Below are 27,958 nucleotides of genomic sequence, written 5' to 3'. Positions count from 1 at the left end.
AGAGAGGTGGGTGTTAGGTTACAAATAGTGGGTGTTTATCAGTCATAATAATTAAATCTATTGTCAATTTCCTCTTTGTATTAAAACATGTCTCTAGACTTGGAGTACGGTATATCAGTTGATTCTCAATTATACAGGTTTCTGATGATCACATTTATTTTTAGACAACATACTTTTCAGTTGTGTTCAAGGTGATTAAAACAAAAGCTATCCAATAAGTGAAAGGATAGTATTTGGGGTAAAAGGGGCTAAAGACCCCTGTTTTTCTTAAGTGGGGTGAATAGATTTAATATAAAGAAGTTTCAAAATGGTCTCACACTGACTGATCCAATCACAATGGAGATTAACAGTATTTATAATGGAATACTCAAGATGTTAAAAGGAAATGGTTAACCCTTGTCTGAAGTGGTTATTTTGAATAATTATTATCTTCATTTGGTCTCAAATGTATTTGCCTATATTGAAAAATGTTGCCCTATAACTACTGTCTTATATTTACATGATATATCTTTGGACTTTAGACCAAATTTGAAAAAACATTTTTTAGAGGCTAAAGCGGTAAGTGTTTCAGAGCATATATACAAGTGTGACATCCATTTATATCCAGGAGAGGTCGCCAGAAGATATTTGTAAAAATATATTTTTTTCAGCTGAACAGTGTGTAAAACAGTGAAGAGAAATACTTATTTTACTTAATCTAGCCCCCAATTCTAACCCTAAACATTAATAGAGACAAAATGCAATGCTAGGGACAAAAACGCAACCTCCTTATCATGCGTGTGATTGTTTCTACAAACATGATTACATCCTCCTTTGATTGGGGCTTGATCTGTGGTCTCTTATGTAACTGATGCAATGCGCTACCAGTCAAACCACAAGGGAAAGTCATTGTTTTTCAGCCATTCCAAATATGTCCAATGGGAGATAGGGCATGTCAGTGAGTCGGCATATTGTTGCCGATCCTAGGGTAACAGAACTTTCGGAAAAAGCATGCCAACTTCCCGTGTGATCATGTTGTTTAGTCCCGACGTGCCCTATTCATATAAATTACCATTAATTACATTTAGTACAATAAATACTACCATTATGTAAATACATTAAAATTGAAACAGGCTAATTTATTTTTCTCATTTGTAACAAGAAATGAGTTTTAGTTTAGGTAATTTGAATTTGTTATGCACATTTCAATTCAGTTTAAATGGGTCATTATGCAGCAAAAAGAAAAAAAAGGAAAAGCTGTAGTGAGTTACAAAGGGTTATACAATATTAAGAGCAAGGAATGATAAATGAACAAGTTTGCACAGCATAAGCGTACCTGCACTGTGAACACTGCAATGTGAACTAAATATGATAAAATAAGCAACATTAAGAAAATAAATAATTACACTAGATGTGACTATTGTGATTGTAAACTAAACTAATTTACATTAATGCTTGACACATACAGCAACGAAAACCAGTTAAAATTGTTAATTTCCCAACAGATATATATGTATAAATCTGAGAGAACATTTTTACTGTTTCTGACCTTTATGTGAGTAATAGTTTATCACATGTTAAATCCAACATAAAAACTAAACTAAACCTACTTTTAAAAAGACAACAAAGGTCTTTCAACGTGATGTTACATTAAAATGTAATAACTTGCTCCGAAAGTTGAAACAATTTTCATTTTTGGTTGAAGTCCCCAAGTCTTTTCACCTCCCCTCCAACCACCAGTCACACTTTGCACCATATAATAAATTCCTCATTAATAAAATCAAGTTGGTTTTTTTGGAATATGCCGTTGCACAAATCAAGTATGCCTTCTGATTCGCAGAATCGCTTTATGTTGCCTTTAAGTGTGCGTTACCTGTTCAGGTTTGAGGCCAGGCGGCACCCATGCATACTCCTCCAACGCACAACCGGAGTCGTCGTCAGAGGTGGAGTTCCTCTGGAAGTCAAACATGATTTTTGAGACCGTCCTCTCCATCTCCAGAGTCATATCACCACCTCATACCACTCCCACTGCAGAGAGACAGACAGAAAGGGTGAGAAGTGCAGATGTAAGCGTGTTTTATAAAACACAGATGGTTTGACGGCCATCCATTACATTATGCAAATCGATGCTGAAATCATAAATGCTGCGTGTGCTGAATTTCACCAGCACACACACACACACACACACACACACACACACACACACACACACACACACACACACACACACAATTTCAGATGCTTGCAGCCTGATTTCATGAAGATTATACGACTGTGGTGACAGTTTTGCAAAAGGATAATCATTAGATATATCGTGGCAGTTCCAGGTGAAATGCTCTATTGAGGTTTACATCAACAAAACCTCCATACCCTAAACCTTCAACCTAAACCTAACCTATAGCGTAAAAAAGTGTAAAAAAAACGAGTCAGCACAATCCGTGTGGCCCAGATTTTCTTGACACATGGACAGTCCTCATCTATGTGCATCGTCGGTGCATGCACCTGCCATTGACTGCATCACAAAACACTCTGTATTTGGCCGCAGTCAAAAGAGTATACTTTGAAAGGCAGCGTGGTTGATCGCACGCAAATCCACGAACACACGAAATCTACACGGGCCTTTATTAAAAGGGCTTTTTTAAGAATACTTCAACGTACACCTTTGAAACATGGACGCTTTTGGAGAGTCTCACTTTAGTTGCATCATAAAAACCACATTTTATGAAACTTAGAAAAACACATTTCGATACCCCACCATTCAAAGTTGTGCTCTGTCCAGCTGTGTTTGAACACAAGAACACATCCCATTCAATTGAATGTGTCAATTTATATAAGAATGCTTTAGAAACGATTTACACAAAAATTTGTTCTGCTAATGTTTCATGAATAAGCACCAATGTGTGGAGACTAACAGAATACTGACATGAAATAATTTTTTTTAATTTTTTTTTTTAGAAGAGATAGAGAATTATGGTCTTTCAAACACAGCAATGCAACAGTAATATAAGCTTATTCTGCATACACTGTAAAATATTTGCAAAATAACATAAAAATGTGCTTAAATCAACAGCATTTGTTACCATCTGTTAAGCTCAAATGACAGCATACAAGTGTCTCACTGTAACCTTGATATTTGCTTTCTTTAAGGAAGCGGAACGAGTCTAAATAATATTTTGTGGTACAACAGTGCTGTCGATTTAGCTTAACTTCTATTGAAACCAGAATATTCTTTTAAAGTTCAAAATATGAATTATGTCATTAGATTACACCAACAAAATTCATTGATCAGGTAGAAATGACCCTTTTAAGAAACAGTTTACACAAAACTTATAATTCTGTCATTATTTTTTTCCAACCAGTATGACTGATATAGTGTGTTCAAGTCATGTCGAATGATCATATTTACGAGTTAAGGGCACATGAACTGCACCACGAAGTCGCAATTATGAGTGAGAAACTTTGGACTTTCCAAGTTATTTGGGGGCATGTCGATTTAAGAATCATGCCGGAAGAAAATTATTATTGGTAATAATTCAGTTTTACATGAGGATTTAGACAGTGTAGTTTAGTTTTTATGCATTTGTTGTACTATTAATGAGAATAACGATAAAACCTGCCAGAAAATAAACCTCATTTAGCTTGTTTACGCAGCGACAAGCGTTTGCAAAAAAAACGAAACTTCCCATAATTAAGTGGCCACACAAGAATGATAATGCGTGACTTTGCTCTTTATTTTGTTGCATTCCTGCCTGCACTGGAAAGTGAAAAAGAGGAAGAAATATGAAATTGCAAAATGGGTCCATTCTTTCTGACTAAAATCACTTGACCGCAAATCACATCATATTTACAATTTCAAAACTCAGAAGTCTGAATTTTCCAGCAGGACTTAAACACACCAATAGCCTCAGTCCTTTTGTACAAATCCCAGCACATTCATTTCATTCTGAATTTCACATTGTCTGTGGATTGTAAGATACATTTGCAACATTTATCAAATTGATGGATAATTATGCACACATTTGTTAATTATTTTTAGACTAATTTCATCCCATACAGTCATCGTCACTTTCATTGCATATTTTATCGATACGATGAAAGTGAATGGTGACTAAGGCTGGGAAAATAGCCTGTAATAGAATTACAGACGCATGGCAGTCTTCATTTGAACATTATCTATTTTTATAACCCAAGATCAATCTTTTACTCTATGCGCAACCCTCTTCAATAAGTAAATCAATGACATATGCGTCCTATGTGACATGTGTGTGATTGTCCACTGGCTAGTAAAGGTTCGAATTTCACTCGCATTGTATAGTGGTAAAGAAGTCCTGTTACTGCATGTTGAGAGTAAAAGTTTGGTTTGACTCGTTTTGTGTAATGTGTGTCCAAAGACGAGATCCACACAAAAAATGTTTATGCATTATCTTGAGGGAGCCCACCTTGTCATGATGGAGCCTGTTGCTTCGGAGAAAGTAATTTGTGGTGTTGGACGTCGTTTTATTAAATGCTGCCAGAAGACTGAGTGTAATATCTCATATAATGAGGGCTGAAGTGACTTCTATGCCCATACGCCACACCTCCGTATGACCTACAAGAGCCTGCATTTAAAATGACTAGATATGACTTTAAACTTTCAGATGTCAAGGGCTATGTAGGAAGAAATGCCAAGGTCTGACCTTTTGTTGGGCCAGTCACATCAAGCTATCGCACACCCATTCTAACCGATGAGCATTATGCCATCAAACTTTAGGCTACATGCACAAAAGGTCAAAACAAGTCATCAGTGTACAAATAAATGGTTTCCATCACCTTAATATGCATTTTAACTAATGCTAAACTCTAGAAAATCCATTAAATTTCTATGTGAATTATGAGGGTTTGTTTGCATATCAACAATGGAATCCCAGCTTATACGCTACTGAGATACAACATCATATACACATTCCACTTCTTGAAATGTGTAAGTTAATGTATCACACGTGATTCTCGTTTATTCATAGACCTATCATAGACTTATCTATCACCTAGACCTGAGCGCGATATTAAAGACCTGACCTGAAGTGATGATTTCATGTCAGCGATTATATATATTATAAGGTTATCATGTGGTTAAAACTTTATTCAGAAAAAAGTTCAAATGCACCATAAAGGTTTAAATGCTCCATAGAGTTTATTTATTAGGAATATTTCTCCTTATGTAAAATGAAGAAACTGAAGCTATATTTGAGAACGATAAGTGGTCTTTAACTGGAAAGGTGCTGTATAAATGTAACATTATTACTAAATAATAATAATAATAATATTATATTATTACAAATATAATTTAACAAAAAATACCTGATAGATTTATGAGACTTTCACCTGTTTGTAGGCTATATTTATTTTATTTTCATTTATTTTAATGTTTAAATTTGGATTTATTATTCACAGCAAAATGTGTGCTTGACATTTCACATTTTGATTGACACCTCCTGCCTCCAGAATAATGTTGGTATATATGCACAGACAAATGGAAAAGTTTCATGCAGATATTAATATCAGAAATACCAGGAGAAATCACAATTAACCACATAATCCACAGTTAATGTAGCCAACAAATGCAGCTCCATCTGGTAAGAAATATAAAAATATATATATATATATATATATATATATATATATATATATACACTCACCTAAAGGATTATTAGGAACACCTGTTCAATTTCTCATTAATGCAATGATCTAATCAACCAATCACATGGCAGTTGCTTCAATGTATTTTGGGGTGTGGTCCTGGTCAAGACAATCTCCTGAACTCCAAACTGAATGTCAGAATGGGAAAGAAAGGTGATTTAAGCAATTTTGAGCGTGGCATGGTTGTTGGTGCCAGACGGGCCGGTCTGAGTATTTCACAATCTTCTCAGTTACTGGGATTTTCACGCACAACCATTTCTAGGGTTTACAAAGAATGGTGTGAAAAGGAAAAACATCCAGTATCGCGGCAGTCCTGTGGGCTGAAAATGCCTTGTTGATGCTAGAGGTCAGAGGAGAATGGGCCGACTGATTCAAGCTGATAGAAGAGCAACTTTGCCTGAAATAACCACTCGTTACAACCGAGGTATGCAGCAAAGCATTTGTGAAGCCACAACACGCACAACCTTGAGGCGGATGGGCTACAACAGCAGAAGACCCCACCGGTACCACTCATCTCCACTACAAATAGGAAAGAGAGGCTACAATTTGCAAGAGCTCACCAAAATTGGACAGTTGAAGACTGGAAAAATGTTGCCTGTTCTGATGAGTCTCGATTTCTGTTGAGACATTCAGATGGTAGAGTCAGAATTTGGCGTAAACAGAATGAGAACATGGATCCATCATGCCTTGTTACCACTGTGCAGGCTGGTGGTGGTGGTGTAATGGTGTGGGGGATGTTTTCTTGGCACACTTTAGGCCCCTTAGTGCCAATTGGGCATCGTTTAAATGCCACGGCCTACCTGAGCATTGTTTCTGACCATGTCCATCCCTTTATGGCCACCATGTACCCATCCTCTGATGGCTACTTCCAGCAGGATAATGCACCATGTCACAAAGCTCGAATCATTTCAAATTGGTTTCTTGAACATGACAATGAGTTCACTGTACTAAAATGGCCCCTACAGTCACCAGATCTCAACCCAATAGAGCATCTTTGGGATGTGGTGGAACGGGAGCTTCGTGCCCTGGATGTGCATCCCACAAATCTCCATCAACTGCAAGATGCTATCCTATCAATATGGGCCAACATTTCTAAAGAATGCTTTCAGCACCTTGTTGAATCAATGCCACGTAGAATTAAGGCAGTTCTGAAGGCGAAAGGGGGTCAAACACAGTATTAGTATGGTGTTCCTAATAATACTTTAGGTGAGTGTATATGTGTGTGTGTATGTATAATAATTGAACTATTGGGCCAATAATAATAATACTAATAATAATTATAATAATTATTATTATTGTTTTGATGATGACGATGACGATGATGATGACGATGATGATACAATTAGGGCGTTTCATTTAGTTTTGACGCATTTCTGGTTTAAGCCCGCCCACACCCGTTCCTGTGCGAAAACAGAGACAGATAATTTTGTCATACGAACAGATACAAATACAGATAATGGATTCGCTGCACAACCCTAATACCTAGTTAGAAGGATTCCTGTATAATTAACAGCATTAGCTTAAAGAGAGTTTCTTTCATATGTAAGCAAAATGGACATAATAACGGAATTATACCCAAATTAACTGGAATCAAATCAAAATCTGAATCAGAATGGAATCAGGAAACTTGCATTGTGGTGGTGACTAAGGCTGCCAGTCCCTTATATTCTGCCTGACTTTAAAATTTTCGTGTGAATGATCCCTTTACCCCTTATATAACTATATATATATTTTTTTTTACTGTGTATCATGTGACAATATTTTAACAATTACTTTCCACAGCTTCACTTAAAGCCAAAATAAAATGTAAAAAGATATTCTATTAGCAGTTTTTGATGAAAAACATCTGAGGTTTGTGGAGCTGTGAAGAATGTGTTCAAATAACTTTAAAACATGCTTGAGTGCACCATTTTACAAAAGGCATTCACAATGTCATTTTATCTCTGATTATTATCATACATAACAATTTAAACATCATTCTGTAAGTTCAAACTCACGTAAAATCACAGGTCAGTGTAGCACAAACATTATTATTAATATCACTTTTAAATGTTGCCCTCTGATCTGTGTTATTGATTGATTTAGTTTTTTTCAAACACATCATACAATCTTACAATACACATGACGTCACGGTGAAATCACAGACAAACATGCCACATGAACTTCAATTTGCTGTTTAGTGTCAGCAGAAAGAAAGATGTAAGAATTCAAAGACAACAAAATCAAACAGCAACGATGAACGCCTCAACATTTACTCATACAATACATCATACAGTACAGAATGCGTTTACATGTTAGAAGCCCATCTTTTGAATTCCCTTTAAAGATACATTACAATCTAGATGAAAGATCATACAGACCTGCTTTAGATGGCATCTTCATATCAGCATCAACAAATAACCTGAGGGCCCCGAAAACCAGAGAGAAAATAGAAAGCACAGCGCTAAAGCCAGAAGAAACGCTTTTCTCTTTTATGTGTCATGCCTCATCCCTCGCTCTCTCGCTCTGCCTGTGGATTTGACTGTGTGGGTGTGAGTGAGAGAGAGAGAGAGAGAGAGAGAACTCTTTATGTAAAAGGCGTCATGAGAGCATTCTCTCTGCTGTGGGACAGCTGTTGACCATCGCGTCTCTTTAGACACTTTATGTCATCACATTACTGCAGTCGTATAGCCAACGGTTACTTTACATTTGTGTTCTTAGTAAATGCTTTTTTACCGTACAAGAAATGACACCAACCATAAGCTGTTGTTTTTTTTATGCGTCAGAACTAAGACTGTATTAACTGTATTAATTCAGTGCGACTAATTAACCCTATAAAGCTGTGCGTATCATTTTTGATACATTATATTCTAATGCCCGTTTCACACATACTCCGTTTGCAGTGCGTATGCGGTGTGTATTTTTTCCGTACCCATGTTAACAGGTTAGAGCTTTTACACTGCACACGGATGCAGTCCGTCGATCCGTTCCAGTTGCGGTGCGTATACAGCAGTGCAGCGATGGTTTACGGACCGAGTCTATTTTTGCTGTGCTGCACTGCACTGAATTAAAGTGGCAGTGCATTGTTCACATTAAAATAGACATAGATTGTCAAGAAACTGTAATAATTTCATCATATACGCATAATTACAGTTAATGTGTTCTACAGTTACTAAATTACAGGGTCAAGAAAAACAAAAAAGTATGATTATAGTCCCAAAATTTGCAAAATGCCATCATATATGATTTTTATACCCTAAAAAAAGACAGAGTGAACGCAAATGCGTCTCATTCTTCTCCTTATTAGCAACAGATATAGCGCGATAGCTTTTCTTCAACTCGAACTACATGTAAAACAAAGAATCACATTGATTAAAATTAATTTTCATACTGTTTCAATGTCTTAAACAATGTCAAAGTTAACATTTGGATTTAAAATCAAAATTCCTTACACATTTATGATTTTGTGGCACACAGAAACTGCGGATCAGTAGCGCACTGCAAACGCAGCATATGTGAAAACACTATAGGGCATGCTGCTCCTGTACCGTATACACACTGCAAATGGAGTATGTGTGAAATGGGCGTAAGGCCACTACATTATCAACATGATGAATACTTTGCTGAACATTTTTCTGTATGCATTGTATTAGATGTCTACTGCCTCCTGGTGGAAGTTTCTGTGCTCTTCTAGAAGTAGAAGACCTTGTAATTTTATTTTCGTACTGTGATGCGCATGTCTTTTTACTGTGAAATCTTTGCTAATATTGATCTTGTAAAAGTAACAATAACAATTATATTGTTACTGATATTTCAAAAGTATTATACCATGGTCTGTTTCAAAACTCGATTCTGATTGGCTGGAATGCATGCGGTTCAAACTGTTAAATGCACAGGTAGTTCTGGGCAATTTTAATCAATGTTTGATATTAATGCGCTGTAGAAACAACATTACAGATCAAGCAGAGTGAGCTGTAGCAATTGAAAACATTTCCTAACCACTTTCATCATCATAGCTAATATAATGGAATTCAGCTTGTTTTTCCACGGAGGGTGAAAAAGGATATCAAGACCTATTAAATGTGTCTTTCATGCCTGGCAAGGTGATGCAAGACAATTTAAACGGTGATGTGTTGTGTATGTTATGTTGCTGTGCTGAAGTGCCGCTTATAGCCACTAGAGCCCCCAGCGCTCACACATCTCTGACTCAAACGCTGAAGGAGAAGTGCTGTTTGTTTGCATTTTGTGGTGAAGCGCTACTGTCCAAGGACAAATTGCGATTTCATTTTTAATTCATTCAGTCGGGAAGCCTTGGTTGATACCATACCGATGTCTCAGAGGTCAACAACGAGTGTTTTGAATTGTTTTCCTCTATCATACAGTAAGTGCTACTCTCACTGCCACATTTGTAACATATATTTTACCACATTAATGTGAAAATGACAGTGAATTAAAATTAAATAATACTTTTTCTCTGGAGTGCCAGCTCCTCTATGTTCTGTGGATAATATTATTTCTGGATAATATTATTTAAATTCACAGTTTTGACCAAGTGTATTGTCGCACTACTGGATAATCCACGGCTACCTGTGTGTTAAACGATTTTAAATGAACTTCGCAGAGGGTGGTTGTGGCAGGGCGGAGGGCAGGTCCGGGTCATGATGCTACACACCCGCCCCTTATCAGGCTAATCAAACCTCAGAGAGGGATAAAGGCCGACCGGAGACGGCGGTGCGACACAGAGAGATTTACAGGCAGCTACTCATTTTTTGTATGTCTGTCATAGTAATGTGATTTCTACTCGCAGACTTGAGTGAAAATTAAGATGACATTTATTTGATTTACTTTATTAGAAAAGTAATGTCTCTCTTTGGTGTAGGCCCCGTCTGGCAGTCCGATGAAGTTGTACTCGGAACTGTCATATCCTGCCGGAGATAGGAGGCAGGGGAGAGGAGCCTACCCCCGTGCAGGACGGGACTCAACTGGTGATGGTGGGGTGGTGGAGGTTGCCGTGTTAGCACACTGAAACAGCAATGTGATAGATTGTGAGCAGACTAATAAAGCAACGGCTTACATGTGATTGGCTGGGAATTACCCAGCTAATGGTGCGATGATGTACAGCTGCTAGTCTTCCCGCTAGAACTATGTTTTGGAATGATGTTATAACTCAAATTATAGCATTAATCATACAAATTATTATATAAATTATTATTATTAATATAATTATTATTATATGTATTAATTATTATATTTGTAATTATTTAGATTTATATATATATATATATATATATATATATATATATATATATATATATATATATATATATATTGATATATGATATTAACTTGATGAATTTGATTAATTAATAGACATATCATGTAATTTATAGACATTTTAAGTGACTGACAGCCCTAGTCAGAACACATTGGAATGCAACGCAAGAGGTGCTATAGCGGGCATTAGGCATACATTTTTCATCTACCATCACTGCAGAAATCCACAAATCGTGTGTATGTTATAATATGAACATGATGACACACAGAGCAAGGTAAGGTAAACAATCACTTGAGCAAATAAAGCATCATCGCATCAAAGATTTAACATTTAAAGATCGCAAAACCTGTTAAGCAAACATTTCCTGAGACAAACGCACACATTCAAAACATGTGCTGGTGTTGCCATTTTGTTCCTTGTCAAAACAGTGTTGCCATCTTGTGAGCATAAGACAACAGAACACATTTACGGTAGGAATATGCTATAATTAAAATTTATAGAACAATAATACCCACAAAAACACAATTACTGTGAAAACATGGACATGGTGAATCCGATCACTTCAGACAAGTAGACTGCAGAGACACAAGCAAATTACATTTTCTGTGGATCTCAATTGTTTCTGACTTCAGCAAGAAAATATATATAGGCTTTCAGTGACGATGATGAAGATGAGAAAATAATTTATGAGCCCACACACTTGGCGTCAGTCAGTGGCGGAGAGTGGGCTCTCGACACATGACAGCGCTTCATAATACAGCTGTAATTACAGCCGGTGAGTTTGAGTTGATAATTAAGCCTCGGTGATGGCAACACGTCACCATGTATTAATGACAAAACGATACACGCTGGGCTTACTTTTATGTTTTTATGAAGGGTCATCCTCCTGAAGAGCTCCCTTAATATTAGCAGTTGACATCAGGGTCATTCCTGTTATGCAGAACCTTTTCAACTCTGTACACAAAACGAATATGCTTATGTTGAAATTTAAGGATGTATCTGTCTAACAGGGTCTATCAGACTTTAAGAAATATGCTTAGCTCAGTAACTTAAAGTTTATTACCTATAAGGAAGAAAATTAACAGGTTAGCAGGAAGGAAATAAAAAGAGCTAAATTTAGCCATTGCTTAGTTGGGGAATGACAGTAAGCTTACTGGACAGTTCATTTTGATGTTTTTTGTAATATTTTTACACTTTTATAATAATAATAAAAAAATGCATATACAAAAAGAGTAAGACAAACCAAATAATATCACAGAACATCACTAAATACATACAATGCAATGCTAATATACACCAATGAGCCAAAACATTATGACCACTTGCCTAATATGCTGTTGGTTCTCTGCCTGCTGCCATAACAGCACCGACCTGCTGAAGCATGGACACTACAAGACCCCTGAAGTGTCCTGTGGTATCTGGTACCAAGACATTAGCAGCAGATCCTTCAAATCCTGTAAATTGCAAAATGGAGCCGCCATAGATCGGACTTGTTGGTCCAGCACATCCTACAGATGCTCAACCGGATTGAGATCTGGGGAATTCGGAGGCCAGGGCAACACTTTGAACTCTTCATCATGTTCCTCAAACCATTGCCGAACAATGTGTGATGTGTGGCAGGGGCATTATCCTGCTGAAAGAAGCCACTGCCCTCAGGGAATACCAATGCTGCAGCGATGTTTACGTAGGTGGCATGTGTATATTGACATCCACAAGATTGGCCAGACCCAGGGTTTCCCAGCAGAACATTCCCAGTGCATCACACTCGCTCCACTGGGTTGTCTTCCCACAGTGCATCATGTATACACCGTACATGTGATGTAAAAGAAAACGGGACTCATCGGACCCGGCGACCTTCTCCCACTGCTCAGTTAAGGATAAGTTCCAAAGCTTGCATGCCGAATGTAGCCACTTTCGACAATTACAGGGGTCATCATGGGCACTCTGACCAGTCTGTGGCTATGCGGCCCCATACGCAGTAGGGTGCGAACACACAGTGTGTTGTTACACATTCCTCCCGTAACCATCATTAAACCTTTCTGTGACTTGTGCCACAGTAGACCCTCTTGAGTTCCCAACACCCTGTCACCGGTTTGTGGTTTGTCCCTCCTCGGACCACTGTCGGTAGTACTCACCACTGCTGACCGGGAGTTTTAGAGATGCTCTGACCCAGTCGTCTGGCAATAACAAAGATGCTCAGGTCTTTACTCCTGCCCATTTCTCCTGCATTCAACATGTTGATTACGAGAACGGATTGTTCACTTACCATCTAATCTACAAGACCTTGACATGTGGCCTTGTAGATGATGATGACATGTTGACATATAGATGATCAACGTTAATCTCTTTACCTGTGAGTGGTCATAATGTTTTGGCTCATCAGTCTATACTGATGTTTGTGCTGATGATTTCCCACCAAAAACGATGGAGGATGATGTCATTATGGAACTGGCTGGGATTTTACAAAAGACTAACAAGATGAAAAGTAATATTGAGGACATGGAAAAACTCTGTATATTGGTTAACAATTATAATATTATTCCCAAGAAAACATGTTTAGTTTGAAAGATAAGTGAAAGAAAAATATGAAGACTCACCCAGAATATTTCTTAATACATTGACAGTTTTTCCTTTGACATGGCAATAAAAAAGAAAATGAAACATCCACTTAAGCTAAAGTTAAATTATTTAAATTCCAATCCTCTATTCACTGAACTGTAATATTTAAAAAAGAAGTTGTATTAGTTTTCAGTGATTAAAAAAAATTATGATTTCCACCCTACTAAGACAAATCTGATGTGGACATACAGTGACAAATGGACTGAATTTGACTGCTTGAATGGCACTTTTACTTTTGGTTTAGTTCACTTTGTGTAAATGGAGCATCTGAGATTACCCCTGCATCTGGATATGTAAACTTGTCTACTATATACTGTAGTGTGTAAAAATATAGCTGTTGTATTTTGGTACTAGTATTAATAAAATGAAAACGCAGCTAAACAAGCATGCAGAAGCTCAACACTCCATCCTTTTTATTCTCTCCACATCTTCACCTCAACACTCCAGGTCCATAGCGACCCCTAGCGGCAAAGCATATTAACTCAGCATAACATTTAAAGCCAACACAACATTTTCTCCACTTTTAAGAACATTACCCACAGGAAGGTATATTAACATAGCTTAATCCTATCCTGAACAAGACAATAACCAAAGAACAACTGTTTTAAACATACCTAATTCACCAAGGTTATCATGTGGCAAGTACCTTAAGGTCTCTTATTATATAACTCAAAAAGATGCATATTTCTTCCTATCCATCACAATTACGGACTCCAGTAAATCTCCACATACAATCACAGAAGCAGCAGAACTGTGCAGATACGCTATTCAACATCAACATGTAACATCTGGAAAATTAACAACTTTACAGTAGAGATGTACTATTGTGATACAGTTGTGTACAGTTCATGTGACAAAGTCTTTGTGCCAGATTGGCGGACGTCTGATTCTGGGCTGTCTTTGAGCTACCGGTGTGACAACCGGCATTGGAACCTCTGTAGGATCATTATCCGAATGGTTTTGACCCGGACATAGTGACAGGTGTATTGCATTCCACACTTTCCCATCATCAAGGATATATGTGTCCTGACCTTTTTGTCCCAGCACTGTACAAGGCGGACTGAATTTCGGCCTGCCTTTTTTCACATGTGTAGGTATCCTCACCCGCACTCTGTCACCTGGTCTTAAAGCAGATGGCTTCGCTGCACGTTTGGTATCAGTGTAGGTCTTGACTTGAGACTGGCGAGCCTGAACACGAGCTCGCACTGTAGCATCAGTACAAGCAGAGGACCGGGTGGGTAAAATGTTTAAGGTTGTTCTCAGTTTGCGTCCAAGCAAGAGTTCACAGGGAGCAACACCAGTGGTGGCATGAGGTGTAGCGCGATAATGCAGCAAGAAGTCCCTCACAGAAGTTTTCCAGGGCTTCCCTTCCAAATTTGCAGTTTGAACGCAATTCTTCAGAACATGGTTCATGCGCTCCACAGCCCCATTCGCTTGAGGAAAGTACAGAGAGGTACGGACATGTTTCATATTCCTGATTGCAAGGAAATCAGCAAAAGTAAGAGATGTAAATTGCACACCATTGTCCGTCACAATTTCCACCAGGTTGCCAAACCGGCTGAACGTTGTGGCAAGAAAATCTGTGACAGTATCAGTAGTGGCATTACTAGTGAATGCTATTTCTGGCCACTTACTATAGTAGACAACTAAAGTGAGTGCATACTTGCAATCCCAGGTCCCTAGCTCGAATTGTCCGACAATGTCCAGTCCAACATTTTCCCATGGCGCAGAAGGAAGTGGCACGGGCTGAAGTGGAGGTGTATGCGTCTTTGCACTTTTGTCATGGGTTTGGCAAAGTTGGCACGAAGAAATTGCGGACTGGGCTGAGTGGTCCATGCCAGGCCACCAATACAAGTCACGAAGACGCTGTTTGGTCCTGACGATACCCTGGTGACCCTAATGAGCTAAATTAATTAGGGCACCACGCAGAGATACTGGCACCACCAAGCGGTATGAGCCTCTGAAGACCAGGCTGTCTTGTGCTGCAAGGTCGTCCCTGACATGAAAGTATGACGCCAGCTCGGGTGGAAGGTTTTTCTTGGTTTTAGGCCAGCCTATAAGTATTTGCTGTCGCAATGCTGTCAGTTCAGTACAAGCAGTGCATTCTTTGGAGAACTCCTCCAATGAAAGAGCACGGAGTTCAGCAGAGAGGAATGCCACCATATCGGGTTCCATGGTAGAAGCAGCATCCTCCCCGGCAGGCAGAGGTAGGCGTGAGAGGCAGTCTGCTGTGACATTTTCAGCTCCTGGCTTGTATGACACTTCATAATTAAAGCAAAGCAGACGTGCGGACCATCTCGCGATGCGCATTCCAGCACGCCCCATACCTTTAGTCGCCAGCAGTGTAGTTAGGGCCTGATGGTCCGTCCGAAGCATGAATCGATGGCCCCACAAAAATGTTCAGCCCACACGCAGGCTAGAGCCTCTTTCTCCACAATGGAATATTTTCGCTCTGCTGCTGAGAGTGATCGAGAGGCAAAGGCGACGGTGCGCTCAGAACCGTCTGCATGAATCTGAGTTAACACCGCCCCAATTCCATAATCCGAAGCATCACAGGTTACCAGCGTATGCAGTGCTGGATCAAAGATTGCCAAAGCTGGGCTGTTCACAATGAGCTCCTTCACTTTCTCAAAGCTTTTCTGTGCATCCTCAGTCCAACTGAAAACACCCATGTTCTTTAAGCATGCCCGCATAGGCTCCACCTCCGAAGAGTAGTTTGGCACAAACCGTGAATACCAGGATGTCAGTCCTAAGAATGAACGTAATTTGGCTGCGTCAGTGGGAGCTGGTGCTTGCAAGATAGCCTGAATATGGCAGTCAGTGGGTAGCAGGCCTTGCGCAGTGATAGTATGTCCTAAGTAAGGAAGGCTTGTGCAGCTGAACTTGCATTTTTCCTGATTCAGTGTGAGACCTGCATGCTGTAGTGTTGTTAAAACAGCCTGCAGGTTGCGATCATGTTCGGCCGCCGTGCGTCCATACACAATCACATCGTCTAGATAGTTCTGGACTCCATGAAGGTCTTTCAATATTGTCACCATCATTTTTTGAAAAGCTGCCGGCACCGAGGACAAGCCATATGGTACCCGACGAAATCGAAACAACCCTTCATGAGTGATGAAAGCCGTCAGATCTCGGCTGTCCTCGTGAAGCATTACTTGGAGATATGCATTGTTCAGATCGATGCTTGAAAATATTGTGGCCCCCTTTAATTCAGTGAATAAGTCCTCCATGTGTGGAAGTGGATGGCTATCGATTATTACTGCCCTGTTTGGCTCCCGCAAATCCACACATAAGCGAATTTCTCAGTTTTTCTTTGTTGTCACCACAATAGGTGACACCCATGGGGAAGCATCCACCCTCTCAATGATGTTTTCAGCTTGTAAACGACAAAGTTCTTTGGCAACTGCATTCCTAACCGTTAAAGGAAGTCTGCGCAGCTTTTGCTGTACTGGCGGTACTGACTCTCTTACTTTCACCCGATGTACAAAGCCTTTAGCGCATCCGATGGCCTCTGTTGCAGCCGTCACTTGTCTAACCACGGCAGAAGAGGGGGGTGAGACCACTTCATTTCCAGCAATATGAATGTTTAGGCCAGACACTAAGTCCATGCCCAGTACAGGGGTGCCTGTCTCAACAACATAGATGCTAGTACTGGCCACCGCATCTCCGTAATATACGTGTGCACACAAGCATCCGAGAACAGGCAGTGCCGCCTTAGAATAAGTCACCAGTTTCACACGGGGGGGTCGTAAAGAAGATGTACTGAAATGACGCTTATAAAGGTGATGAGGGAGGATGGAAACAGCAGAACCCGTGTCGACTGTGAGCTCAACCGGGACAGGGCTCACTCCCTCAGTTCCAATGGTCACAGTGCATTTTATTTTCTCACACAGCGGTTTCCTTTCCACTTCAAGCACCTGCACAATTTCGGGGACCTCCATTTCAGGGGCGTCAAGTGCTTGCACTTTTTTTTCAGAGCGGCAAACCCTTGTAAAATGTCCCACTTTTCCGCAACTCTTACATTTAACTTTGGCAGCAGGGCAATTTGGAGCATTAGCCAAGTGAGAGCCAGACCCACAACGAAAGCAACTGTGATTTTTTTGTGCAGTATACTGTGATCGTGTTTTACTCACATGATTTCCATGGTATTCCTGAGTTCGTTGTGGCACGCCACGCTGAACAGATTTAATCTCGTGCACTGATGCCGCATCGAGCATTTGCGCGTGCCCCACGGCAGTCTCCGTTTGGCCAGCCATCAGCAGCGCATCCTTCAGTGTTAACTGTGGCTGTAGCAAGAGACGCTCCCGAATACGTGCAGAGGACACTTTTCCACTAATTGATCTCGGATCATCTCCTCCGTATGATCGCCGAAGTCACAGTGTACACTGAGTTCACGTAAAGCAACAGCAAAATCCTTTACCAATTCATCCGGCCGTTGGGCGCGTTGTCTGAATTTATGTCGTTCGACTACAACATTCGTAGCCGGCTGGAAATGTTCTTCCAAAGCCTTGAAAGCATCAGCAACAGTCCGACCTGTATCAGGCAGCGTGTAGAAGACTTTTAACCCCTCGGCTCCCAGGCATTGTAGTAAAACGGCGCGCTTCCTCTCCTCCGGCCACCGATCTCCTGTAGCATCGATGGCGACAAGATAGTTTTCAAACATCTTCCGCCAAGTATGAATCGGTACCGAGGGATGACCCGGGCATGGCAAGAACAAAGCAGGCGTAGGTAAACTGAGAGATCCCATCCTCGTCGCCAAAATGTTGTATTTTGGTACTAGTATTAATAAAATGAAAACGCAGCTAAACAAGCGTACAGAAGCTCAACACTCCATCCTTTTTATTCTCTCCACATCTTCACCTCAACACTCCAGGTCCATAGCGACCCCTAGCGGCAAAGCATATTAACTCAGGACACACCTGCAGCTGTTTGCACGAACTAGTAAATTTGCCATTAAACAGCTTATTACAATTAGATGGCCCAGACTCACGCCATCGCTTGAACCAGAAGTTGACATGTAACTCAAACAGAGGGGAACAAGGTTTTTAAAGTCTACATAAGCAGTGTTTACAGTCTTCGAAGAAATCGACCAACAAATGGCTTAATTATAACTGTCTTTTGATAAGAGACAGTATTTTAACACCAGCACAATTACACATTTCTTTGCATTTCCAATAAATTGTGTCTCTTAGAATTTAGCTCGCCATCACAGTCTTAAAACCACCATCGAGAACAGACTGTACTGTGAGACGGTGAGAAAATGCAAAAATCTTGCTAATTCTGTTTTCTAGTCACATCATTGTTGTGGATCAGTGATTCAGGATTGTTTTGTTCACTGCAAAAAACTGATTTTAAGTATTTTTGTCTTGTTTTCCTGTGAAATGATCTAAACATTCTTAAAGTGATTTATTTACTTGTCAAACAAAATGGTATAAGATATTAAGTCTTGTTTTAAGATAAATCTGACATCATTTTGTGAACTTTAGACTTAAAACAAGAAATAAATATGCCAATGGGGTAAGCAAAATAAACTTAATTCAAAGGGAAAACAAGTTAATAAGTAAATAAATCACATTTTAAGAATGTTTAGATATTTATACTGGAAAACAAGACAGAAGCACTTGTCTTGAAAATCATTTTTTTGCAGTGTTGCTTATGCTTTCTCTATGATGCTGTTCATACAAGGTCATACGAGGTGTAATCTGGCACTCTTAGTTAATCCATTTGTACATATTTAGAAACAGATCTAGTGTGTCAGTGTGGTTGTTCAGGTCAGGATGGATCATTTCTTCTGTAGTATCACTTTTCAATTTAATAGATAGTGTAAAGCGCTTCATTTGTAAATTGCCAGTTGTCTGGATTTTTTTGTAAGACCAGTTGTAGGAGACCATTGTACTTCCAGGTAAACAGACAAAAAATATTGATGACATTACAATAGCACTAAACAGATGTTTGTCTTGAAAGAAAGCAAGTCTGTGAAGGGAAAAAATTAGTCCATCAATTGCTGTCGACAAAGCATTGAAAATGTGTCTTAACAAATTTCCAATGGTCAAACAGGAAGTGCTCATGTTCCATCTGCGCTGTTTCTTAATTGTTAATCTACAAACATGTGAGAGATGGACGACTTTGGCTGCTGTGCAGTGTCTTGCTGTTTTTTCAGCCTCTCACTCCATGAGTGCCATGTTTTTAAGATGTTGTGTCAAGTTAAAAGTAGTTTGACTCGTTTTAAAAAAACAAACCAATTTAATGAATTGGGGGCATGATTTTTGAGTTTTTTGAGCAAGCATATTGTGTGTTTATATCAGCAATGGTGTATGGGACTGAAAGGGAATAGTTCACTCAAAAATGTAAATTCTCTCATCAGATGTGTGTGACTTTCTTCTGCTGAACACAAATTAAGATTTTTAGAAGAATATTTCAGCTCTGTAGGTCCATACAATGCAAGTGAATGGGTACCAAAGTTTTGATGCCCCAAAAGGCAATCAGAAGTGATATGATAGTGACAGACTGATAAATATTTAAGTCCTTTTTTTGCTATAAATCTCCACTTTCACTTTCTTCTTTTGCTTTTCACATGATTCATGCATATCGCCACCTACTGGGCCGGGAGGAGAATTTCTGTTCTGTTGTACTCTGTCAAGTTTTCATCATATGTCCTGTGTGAATCATCCCTAAGACAAGCTGGGCTATAAAACGATATCAATATTTATAAAGAAAAATCCATATCGATTATAAAATTTTGAGCAACATTTCAGGTGTGTGTCGCTAAAAATGTAAGCAGCTCACCAAAGTTATACTACACACAACTACAGTAACTAACTGAATCACAGTCATTAAATGGGCAGTTAGGAAGTATTAGCTGGTCAGTGGCGACATAGCCCTGCTTTTATATAAACCAGTAATGATTTGGTAGCTAGCATCTAGCTATCCGGCTAATATGATATTATTGTGTACCGAACAAGACAGCACTGACAATGAAATACAGCTTTCAACTGAGCACAACATCAACTCCAACATCAACACTATTGCTATTTATTTATGTACTTTTTAGTTAAACTTTTTGTTCATTAGCCATACATCTGTATCGTGAATTGTTTGACACAGACAAGAAAGTATTTCTTTTTCGAGTGATGTTTATTGGCGGTTGGCAATCCAGCTCATGGTGCATTACTGCAACCTACTGAGCTGGAGTGTGGAGTGTCACAAGAAAGTCTTTCAGTGGAGTCAAACATCAGTTGAAGATGATGAAATTGGCAAAATTTCATCGAAATGATGCCACACACACCTTATGTAGGATTCAATCCTAAACTGAGTAAACTTCTTGAACTTCAAATTAAAAGGTAGCTTACCCTGAGGAGTTTACTTGCAAACAAACAAGTTATGTTTACATTTATTCTTGAGGTCTAACAAACATTAATGGTATGAAATATATATTGCAATAAATATCGAAATTGTTAATATCGAAACTGCTCCAGTCCAGTATTTTGAGGCATCATGTCGGCAGTGCTGTTAAAGCACCAAACCCTACAGCCTCTATCCACTGTATACACACCTATCGAGTTGTTTGGAGACATTTGGAGTGCTCTCTCTGACCGTGAACACATGAATCATTCAAACGAACAGCAGGATACTGCCTGTGCCTCTCTTCCCAGTGAATAGCACTCGTGCTCTTGTCGCCATGGAGCTCGTGACACGTCTCCGTGGAAACCTTGCGAAGAAAGCCCGGCGTACAAGCAACACATTTAACAGTCCCTACACAGGGAGTGAAAGTAATCTAACATCCCTCAAACATCATTTCACTCACAATCTTTCTTTGTGTCACATATCAAATATCTCTCAAGCTCCTGGCTGTCTGTATTGGTCAATGCTTTCATTCAAGGTCTTTTCTGGCTACATTTGTGAGTTAGCCATGAGAATTTACAAAAACAATTCAGGTACCGTTTTTTCACAAAGTAGACAAAGAAAATGACCACTTATTTTCACCACTAGTAAACATATTTTACCCTCAAATTGTCATTCACTTAATGTAATAAAATCTCATTTTCATTACTGTTATATCTCAAATTGTGTGGCTTGTTTAGGAGAGGGGTGTTATTCCTTTTCTTTAAAACAGGTGGAAAAATCCCTTAGGCTTACATTTATGGAAGGATTCAAGCCAGAATATCCACTTGGGGGGATGACTCTTTTGAATTGTGCTAGAATGAAACCACCTAGCAATTTCCCAGAACACCTAGCAAACACCTAGCAATGCCAAAGTAATGACCCAGATCACCCTAGAATTGTTTTTACGAGTCTTAATCAGCAGGGGGCAGTAAGCCCATCTCCAGATGAACATGCAACAAAGCACGCTTACTGACAGCAGACAGAACAAGACGAGGACGTGTTCTTGTGTTCAGACACAGCTGGAAGGAATGCAAGTCTGAATGCAGGGGTTTTGAGGTATGATTTTCTAGGTTTCAAACTATGTTTAACTTGACACAACATCATAAAAACGCTTTTTTGACTCAACACAACCAAAATGAGATGCTCCTAAAGTGTCCATCTGACACATGTGTACATAGATGCGTCCTTAGAAAAGCCCTTATAATAAGTTTACCTCAGACAGATTGGCAAATTTAATTGCAAAATGGATTACTGTGGACTGTAGTTCAATGATAGGAAATAAACAATATATTGCCTTCTAGGGATGGGCGATATGGCTACAATTGTTATCACGATAATCTTTTTCATATTGTTCGATATAGATTTTTATCACGATATACATGTACACATTGCACATTCTTTTTTTATTTCAAAGTTGATGGAAGAAAAGAAGAAAAAATTCATTCTAAACAGTCAAAATAGTCTCTACAAAACTGCACAGAGAGGCCAAAGCAGTGGGGTCTGCGGGATCTTTTACCAGTTTTACCGTCTTTTACCGTTTATCAATTGAAAATGAATGTTAAAAGATAATCTGCTTGTTCTGAAGCACTGTGACAGCAGTCCAGTATTTGTTGGAATATTTTTACATTAAAATAAAATATTTTTTATATTACTTTAGATTCAGATACCCAAATATGGGGCATATAAGCCCTTGTGACTGTGGAAGGATGCTGAATGTGGGTTCAGGGGTGACCCGAGAGAAAACATTTAGAAAAAACATTTGTATATTTTCCAGACATGTTCACCAAATTAGAACAGAAATGGATTTGTTTATTATTAAAGGCTCGTAACATGCTGATTAATAAAGATACATTTAGAAGGGAAAAACGTTGTGGTCTAAAAGGTGCTTTGAAACCACGTTAACTCATGCGGCGCTTCATGTCTACACACATGCAGGGAAAAAAGGCGAAGCGTGCGGAGCGGGACAGGGCAGAATTTATGCATGTTTGTTGCTAGAGAACAATATTCAAGATTACAGCGCAGAAAGATCAGAGCTGTTGTCCACATCACTGTTGTTCTGTCGCGCTCTTCACTAGAGACGATGAGAGGGCGCAACCGTTGTCATGAAGTCTTGTGGTGCGGATGGAATCAATCTGCTGTCCGACGTAGCCTAATCGTTAGCAAGGCAGCTAGCATTAGCAAGTTCATCCAGTCTGACCCTACATTACCACTGGCACGTTGTGAGCGAAGCTGAGAGCGTTTTCAATTCATTCCTATGAAAGCCGAGCGTCATGTTCGCAAGGTGGATCGTAGGATTGGCAGCGGTGCGGAGCGAGCTCTCTCCTAGCGCTGTGAGCGCCTTTGAGAGGATTTCGTCCACCCCAGTGGAAACACAGCCTGAGAAAGCCGAACTGTTTGTGTTTTAGCGACACACAGTAAATATAGAAAATTCCTCAAAAGCTTATCATGTATTTTCTTTATCGTGATATATATCGATATCGTTTTACCGCCCAGCCCTATTGCCTTCTAAAGCGACTTATTGTATTGCCTAATCTAATCAATGCTATACTTGTCTGCCACAATAAAGTAACATATTAATTATTTGATTAAACATATATATATATATTAGTATTTATTTATAAATATTTATTAATTATATATTTAATTATTTTTATTTGGGGGCCTTTTTCTGCCAAAAATTATTTATGTGATTAAATGTGATTGATGAATTAATCTGCATATCATGTAAATTAAAACAAATATTGCATTATTGTAAAATATCTACATGCATTATTTCCAAAGAAATATTTAGCTCCAACTGTATCTTGTCATTGTACTGCACAGATGGTATGAACATAACATTTTATTCCAACGTCACAGACACAGGTATCTATGCAGTTCAACTCCTTTTGAACTCAATGCCTTGATGTGCTAGTTGCCAAGGAACTAGAGCTGATCTGAAACGGGCTCAGCTCGCTTCCCTCTCACCAAGAGAAAAATAGATTGCATTAAAAACAGGAAAGAAAGCGTTGCCCTATCTGTGCGGGAGAACACTGTAATTAGGGAGTGACAAATTTCTCTTCCTTTTCCCTGCTGTGTGTGGAAGACACAAACAATTGTGTGTTTAACTGTTTGTGTGTGGGACGGTCTGAAATAGGAGCCCAGTTTAAGAGGTATATTGCACTCACGCAGTGCAGTAAAGCAGAACTGCAGAAAGCAGAAAATGAACTCTAGCAAGCATCCATTTATTACCACATCTCCTTATTCTAGATGTGCTGTCAAGCTGACTGCCAGTTTATGTTTGGAGACCTTGTTCCTGCCACTGAGTTATGTCTTCACACTCTCTCATGTCCTCTGGCAAAATTGTTCCAGACATCCATGAACTCAAGTGTGTGAAGTGTGGAGGATTTTTCAGTTTTGTCATCCAGTGCTTCTGAGTGTGACCGTGACATCACAGTTATCTAGAACTGATACCTAGCATGTCCTGTTAGACTAAATATAATTTAATTTCTCCCTACTATTATATACAGCCAAATAATAAACTTTTTTTAGACCCATATATCATCCAGGCCAATTAATTGGTCGATATTTGGTCATATTGAGTTTATGTCAGTTCCAAAATATACCAACAACAGTGCCATTAGAAAAGACCTTATGCATGGTAGTGCCATCTTTAATTTATGATGGGAATGAAAACAAGGATGTGAAGGATATACTTAGAGATTCTTCATTGCACTGTATAAAGCTATCAAAAAGCACTCCGATTTTTTCTTCATTTAAAACGTTTACTCCTAAAGACATGAACCGTAATTTTGAAACATATGTATAAAATCATGAGCACTCACATGAAATAAAGACTCCAGTCATATCAGTAACTGTCTACATGGAGAGGGTCCCCTCATGGGGGCTGCCATGTTATGATCACATGGCCAGCCGAATACTATTCACTTAAAGGGGTCATGAAATGTTCTTTTTTATATAGCTTTTTTTATGTTCCCTGAGGTCCATTGATAATTTTAGTGAAGTGTTTATTTCTCACCAAAACAGTGTAATTTAGTAATACATGATCATTTTCCACCCTATCTATGGCCCTCTGTCTGAAACGGTTGGTTTTGGCCTAAGCACCTCTTAAAACTTAATCGTGCAGCCCCTCAAATTCAGACATATCAAAAACTCAATTGGAAGAATAAAAACAAGCTCCACAACATTATAAAACTAAATTTATAAAACTAAGGGTTTACATAACACAAGTTCAACACATTGCATCAAAATATTTTAAAATGTTCAACTCTAGCACAACTGTAAACACTTTCATCGTGTCTACACCAAATGGGAGTGGTATGTCGCATTAAAATTTATATGAACCCATTATAATAAATGATACTGTCTACCATGGAAGCGTCCGTTGCAGTGTGTCATGTCACGCGACAGTAAATGGGTGTCCCGTTCTATTTTGTGCTGCATACACTAACGCTACTATTGCCCACAACACAAATAAACTGTTTACAAAGTTTGTGCCAATGCGCCTGGTGTAGACAGTGTCAAGTCATTGCGTCGTGTCAATAGCGTGCCTGGTGTAAAAAGGGTGTCAGCACCATAAAATATCAAACAGTCATGATATTTGAAATATTCAAGAATGGAACTGTTTACTTAAAGTTTTGCAATCGGGAAGTGTTTTAAACTGCCCCATACTTCAATAACAGTTCCTTTGCAAAGCTTGACTCGTTTTATGACTGTTTCATAAGCAATCCACGCTGATATGAGCCGAAAAAACATGCAATCCACACTGAAATACGCTGAAGACAATCCACATGATGGATATACACAGTCCAAAGCACGGTGTAAACTAGATGCACACACATCCAGTGTCCAGTATCATCCTGCACTGAAATGCACATCAATTGAAATGCATCAAGATGGTCAAAGGCGAGAACTTGTCCATGATGTGTTTGTGCTTAAAACAACAAGAGGCACAGCAGCTGAATGAAACTGAATGGCTTCTCCTTTTCAGAGTTGTAACTTGACACCACATTTTTTAAAAAACATCTGTCTATTGCATGTTTATTTACAAAAAGAATTAAAAATTGTCCAGATGTGTCCCCTTTTTCAGGAATAGTGGGACCACACTAGGCCTGACTGTCCAGCTCTCTCTCAGTTTAAGAACTGAATCACCAGTGGGCGGGCCAAGGGTGTGATGATGTAAAGTAGGCGTCAATGTTTTTCCCTGTAGAGGCAGTCATGAATTAATGGGCCCCCTAGTGACGTACGGTAGTCGCGGATGTAGAGAATGAAGTATTTTTGCAGCTTGATTTCAATAAATGCTTTTATTACATTGGGGATTAAGTTTTGAGTTCTGAAATTTACAGTAGGTTTTAAAAGTAGAATGACCTCTTATGTGTCAAACTATCAAGGAAAATTGTATTCCTCATGACATTACCCCTTTAATCTCAGTAACCGTTCTGTTATTGGACACTTTCACTCATTAATTAAATAAATAATGGCTGACTGACTGTACAAACAATTTCTACAATGTCGTCAGTATTGAAAACTATTGCGTTTAATTGATACTGCATCCACACCACTAGGTGTCAGTGTAACTCCAAGATGACACAAACAAAAATGTTGCTGAGTGCACCTTTAACTAACTAGTAAGGAAGCGCATCAGTTTACCAGTTTTCAGTTTCAGTTCCCACAGCTCAAGCGAGGAAATCTCCAAAATGCTATGACTGGATCATTTGAGTCAACAATAATCATATACAATAATTACAACAAAAAAATTTTCTTCAACTAAAAACATATTGTGCATTAGTAATAACTCACATATATCTTTGCCAACAGTATATTTTATAAAAAAAAAAAAAAAACTCTTATTTATCACAATGATATGTATTTCATCTAGTCTCCATTGTTGTTAACTTAATAAAAAAGCACTTAGTCAACAAACATTTTTTTGTGAGTAATTTCTTTGTTGTGATTAACAGGTTTTTACACAACACTGAATCTAAAATGCTAAATAACCATAAACATTGTCTTTGTGTTTGTTTTGAGCTGTCACAGTATGCAATAGACTGGCATGTCTTAAGGTCAATATTAGGACTAAAATGGCAAAAAAAGAAGCCGCTCTCTCTAGAAACTCATCAGCAAATCATTGTTTTGATGATTGAAAGCTATACAGTGCTTGAAATTGCCAAAAAACTGAAGATTTCATGCAAAGGTGTACACTACAGTCTTCAAAGACAAAGGACAACTGACTCTAACAAGGACAGAAAGAGATGTGGAAGACCAGATGTACAACTAAACAAAAGGATAAGTACATCAGAGTCTCTAGTTTGAGAAATAGACGCCTCACATGTCCTCCGCTGACAGCTTCATTGAATTCTACCCGCTCAACACCAGTTTCATGTACAACAGTAAAGAGAAGACTCAGGGGTGCAGGACTTATGGGAAGAATTGCAAAGAAAAAGACACTTTTGAAACAGAAATAAAAAAAGAAAAGGTTCGAGTGGGCAAAGAAACAGATATTGGACAACAGATAATTGGAAAAGAGTGTTATGGATCTTAACCCCAAGGAGCATTTGTGGGATCAGCTAGACTGTTAAGGTGTGTGAGAAGTCCCCAACAAGACAGCAACATCTATTTACGGCTTTCCGTAGTTTTGAAGCCTATTATTGATTTGTTGGGTGTTTTAAGTTAAAACATATCAGGTTGTAAAATATGTGCTTATGACAAAAAAGAATGATTCGATTTGCCAAATTTTGCGAGGTCCTAAAGGTGCTGTAAGATATTTTTTGTGGAATGGTATGCAGAATATGTTCCTACTCCCTGAAATATATCACTGAAATAAGTTAAATAAGTCTCTGTGACAGCACTAGACTGTGTAAACAGCAAACAACAATGTGACACATTCTTTGTTCAGCCAATCAGAAGATGTGCTTTCTTTCTTCTTTAAATAATTTTGCTTGTTCTCATAGTTTAACAGTTGAATCACATTCAGGTTTAATGTCATATTCAGATTCATAACAGTTGTCAGCCGTGGGTGCTATTTATCTACTGTTGTGTTTGACAACC

General features: G+C 38.8%; 1 protein-coding gene across 2 annotated transcripts in view; it reads right to left on the bottom strand.

The window, feature by feature from the left end:
• Positions 1-27,958, bottom strand: part of LOC127620705 (prickle-like protein 2) — a 124,944-nt gene that overhangs the window by 42,972 nt on the left and 54,014 nt on the right. Inside the window, exons 1-2 of one of the 2 annotated variants that reach the window (XM_052093900.1) lie at positions 8,016-8,146; positions 1,853-2,007 (exon numbers count right to left, since the gene is read on the bottom strand). In XM_052093900.1, the coding sequence (XP_051949860.1) occupies positions 1,853-1,984 (132 nt within the window). In that variant the 5' untranslated portion in view covers positions 1,985-2,007; positions 8,016-8,146. Of the gene's footprint in view, positions 1-1,852; positions 2,008-8,015; positions 8,147-27,958 lie in introns of those variants that run through there. The other variant, XM_052093899.1, reaches the window with a different exon arrangement.

Source organism: Xyrauchen texanus, chromosome 27 (assembly GCF_025860055.1).
Source record: "Xyrauchen texanus isolate HMW12.3.18 chromosome 27, RBS_HiC_50CHRs, whole genome shotgun sequence".
Classification (NCBI taxonomy): domain Eukaryota; kingdom Metazoa; phylum Chordata; class Actinopteri; order Cypriniformes; family Catostomidae; genus Xyrauchen; species Xyrauchen texanus.
Note: the sequence above shows the minus strand (reverse complement) of the source record. Positions and strands in the feature narration are given on the sequence as shown.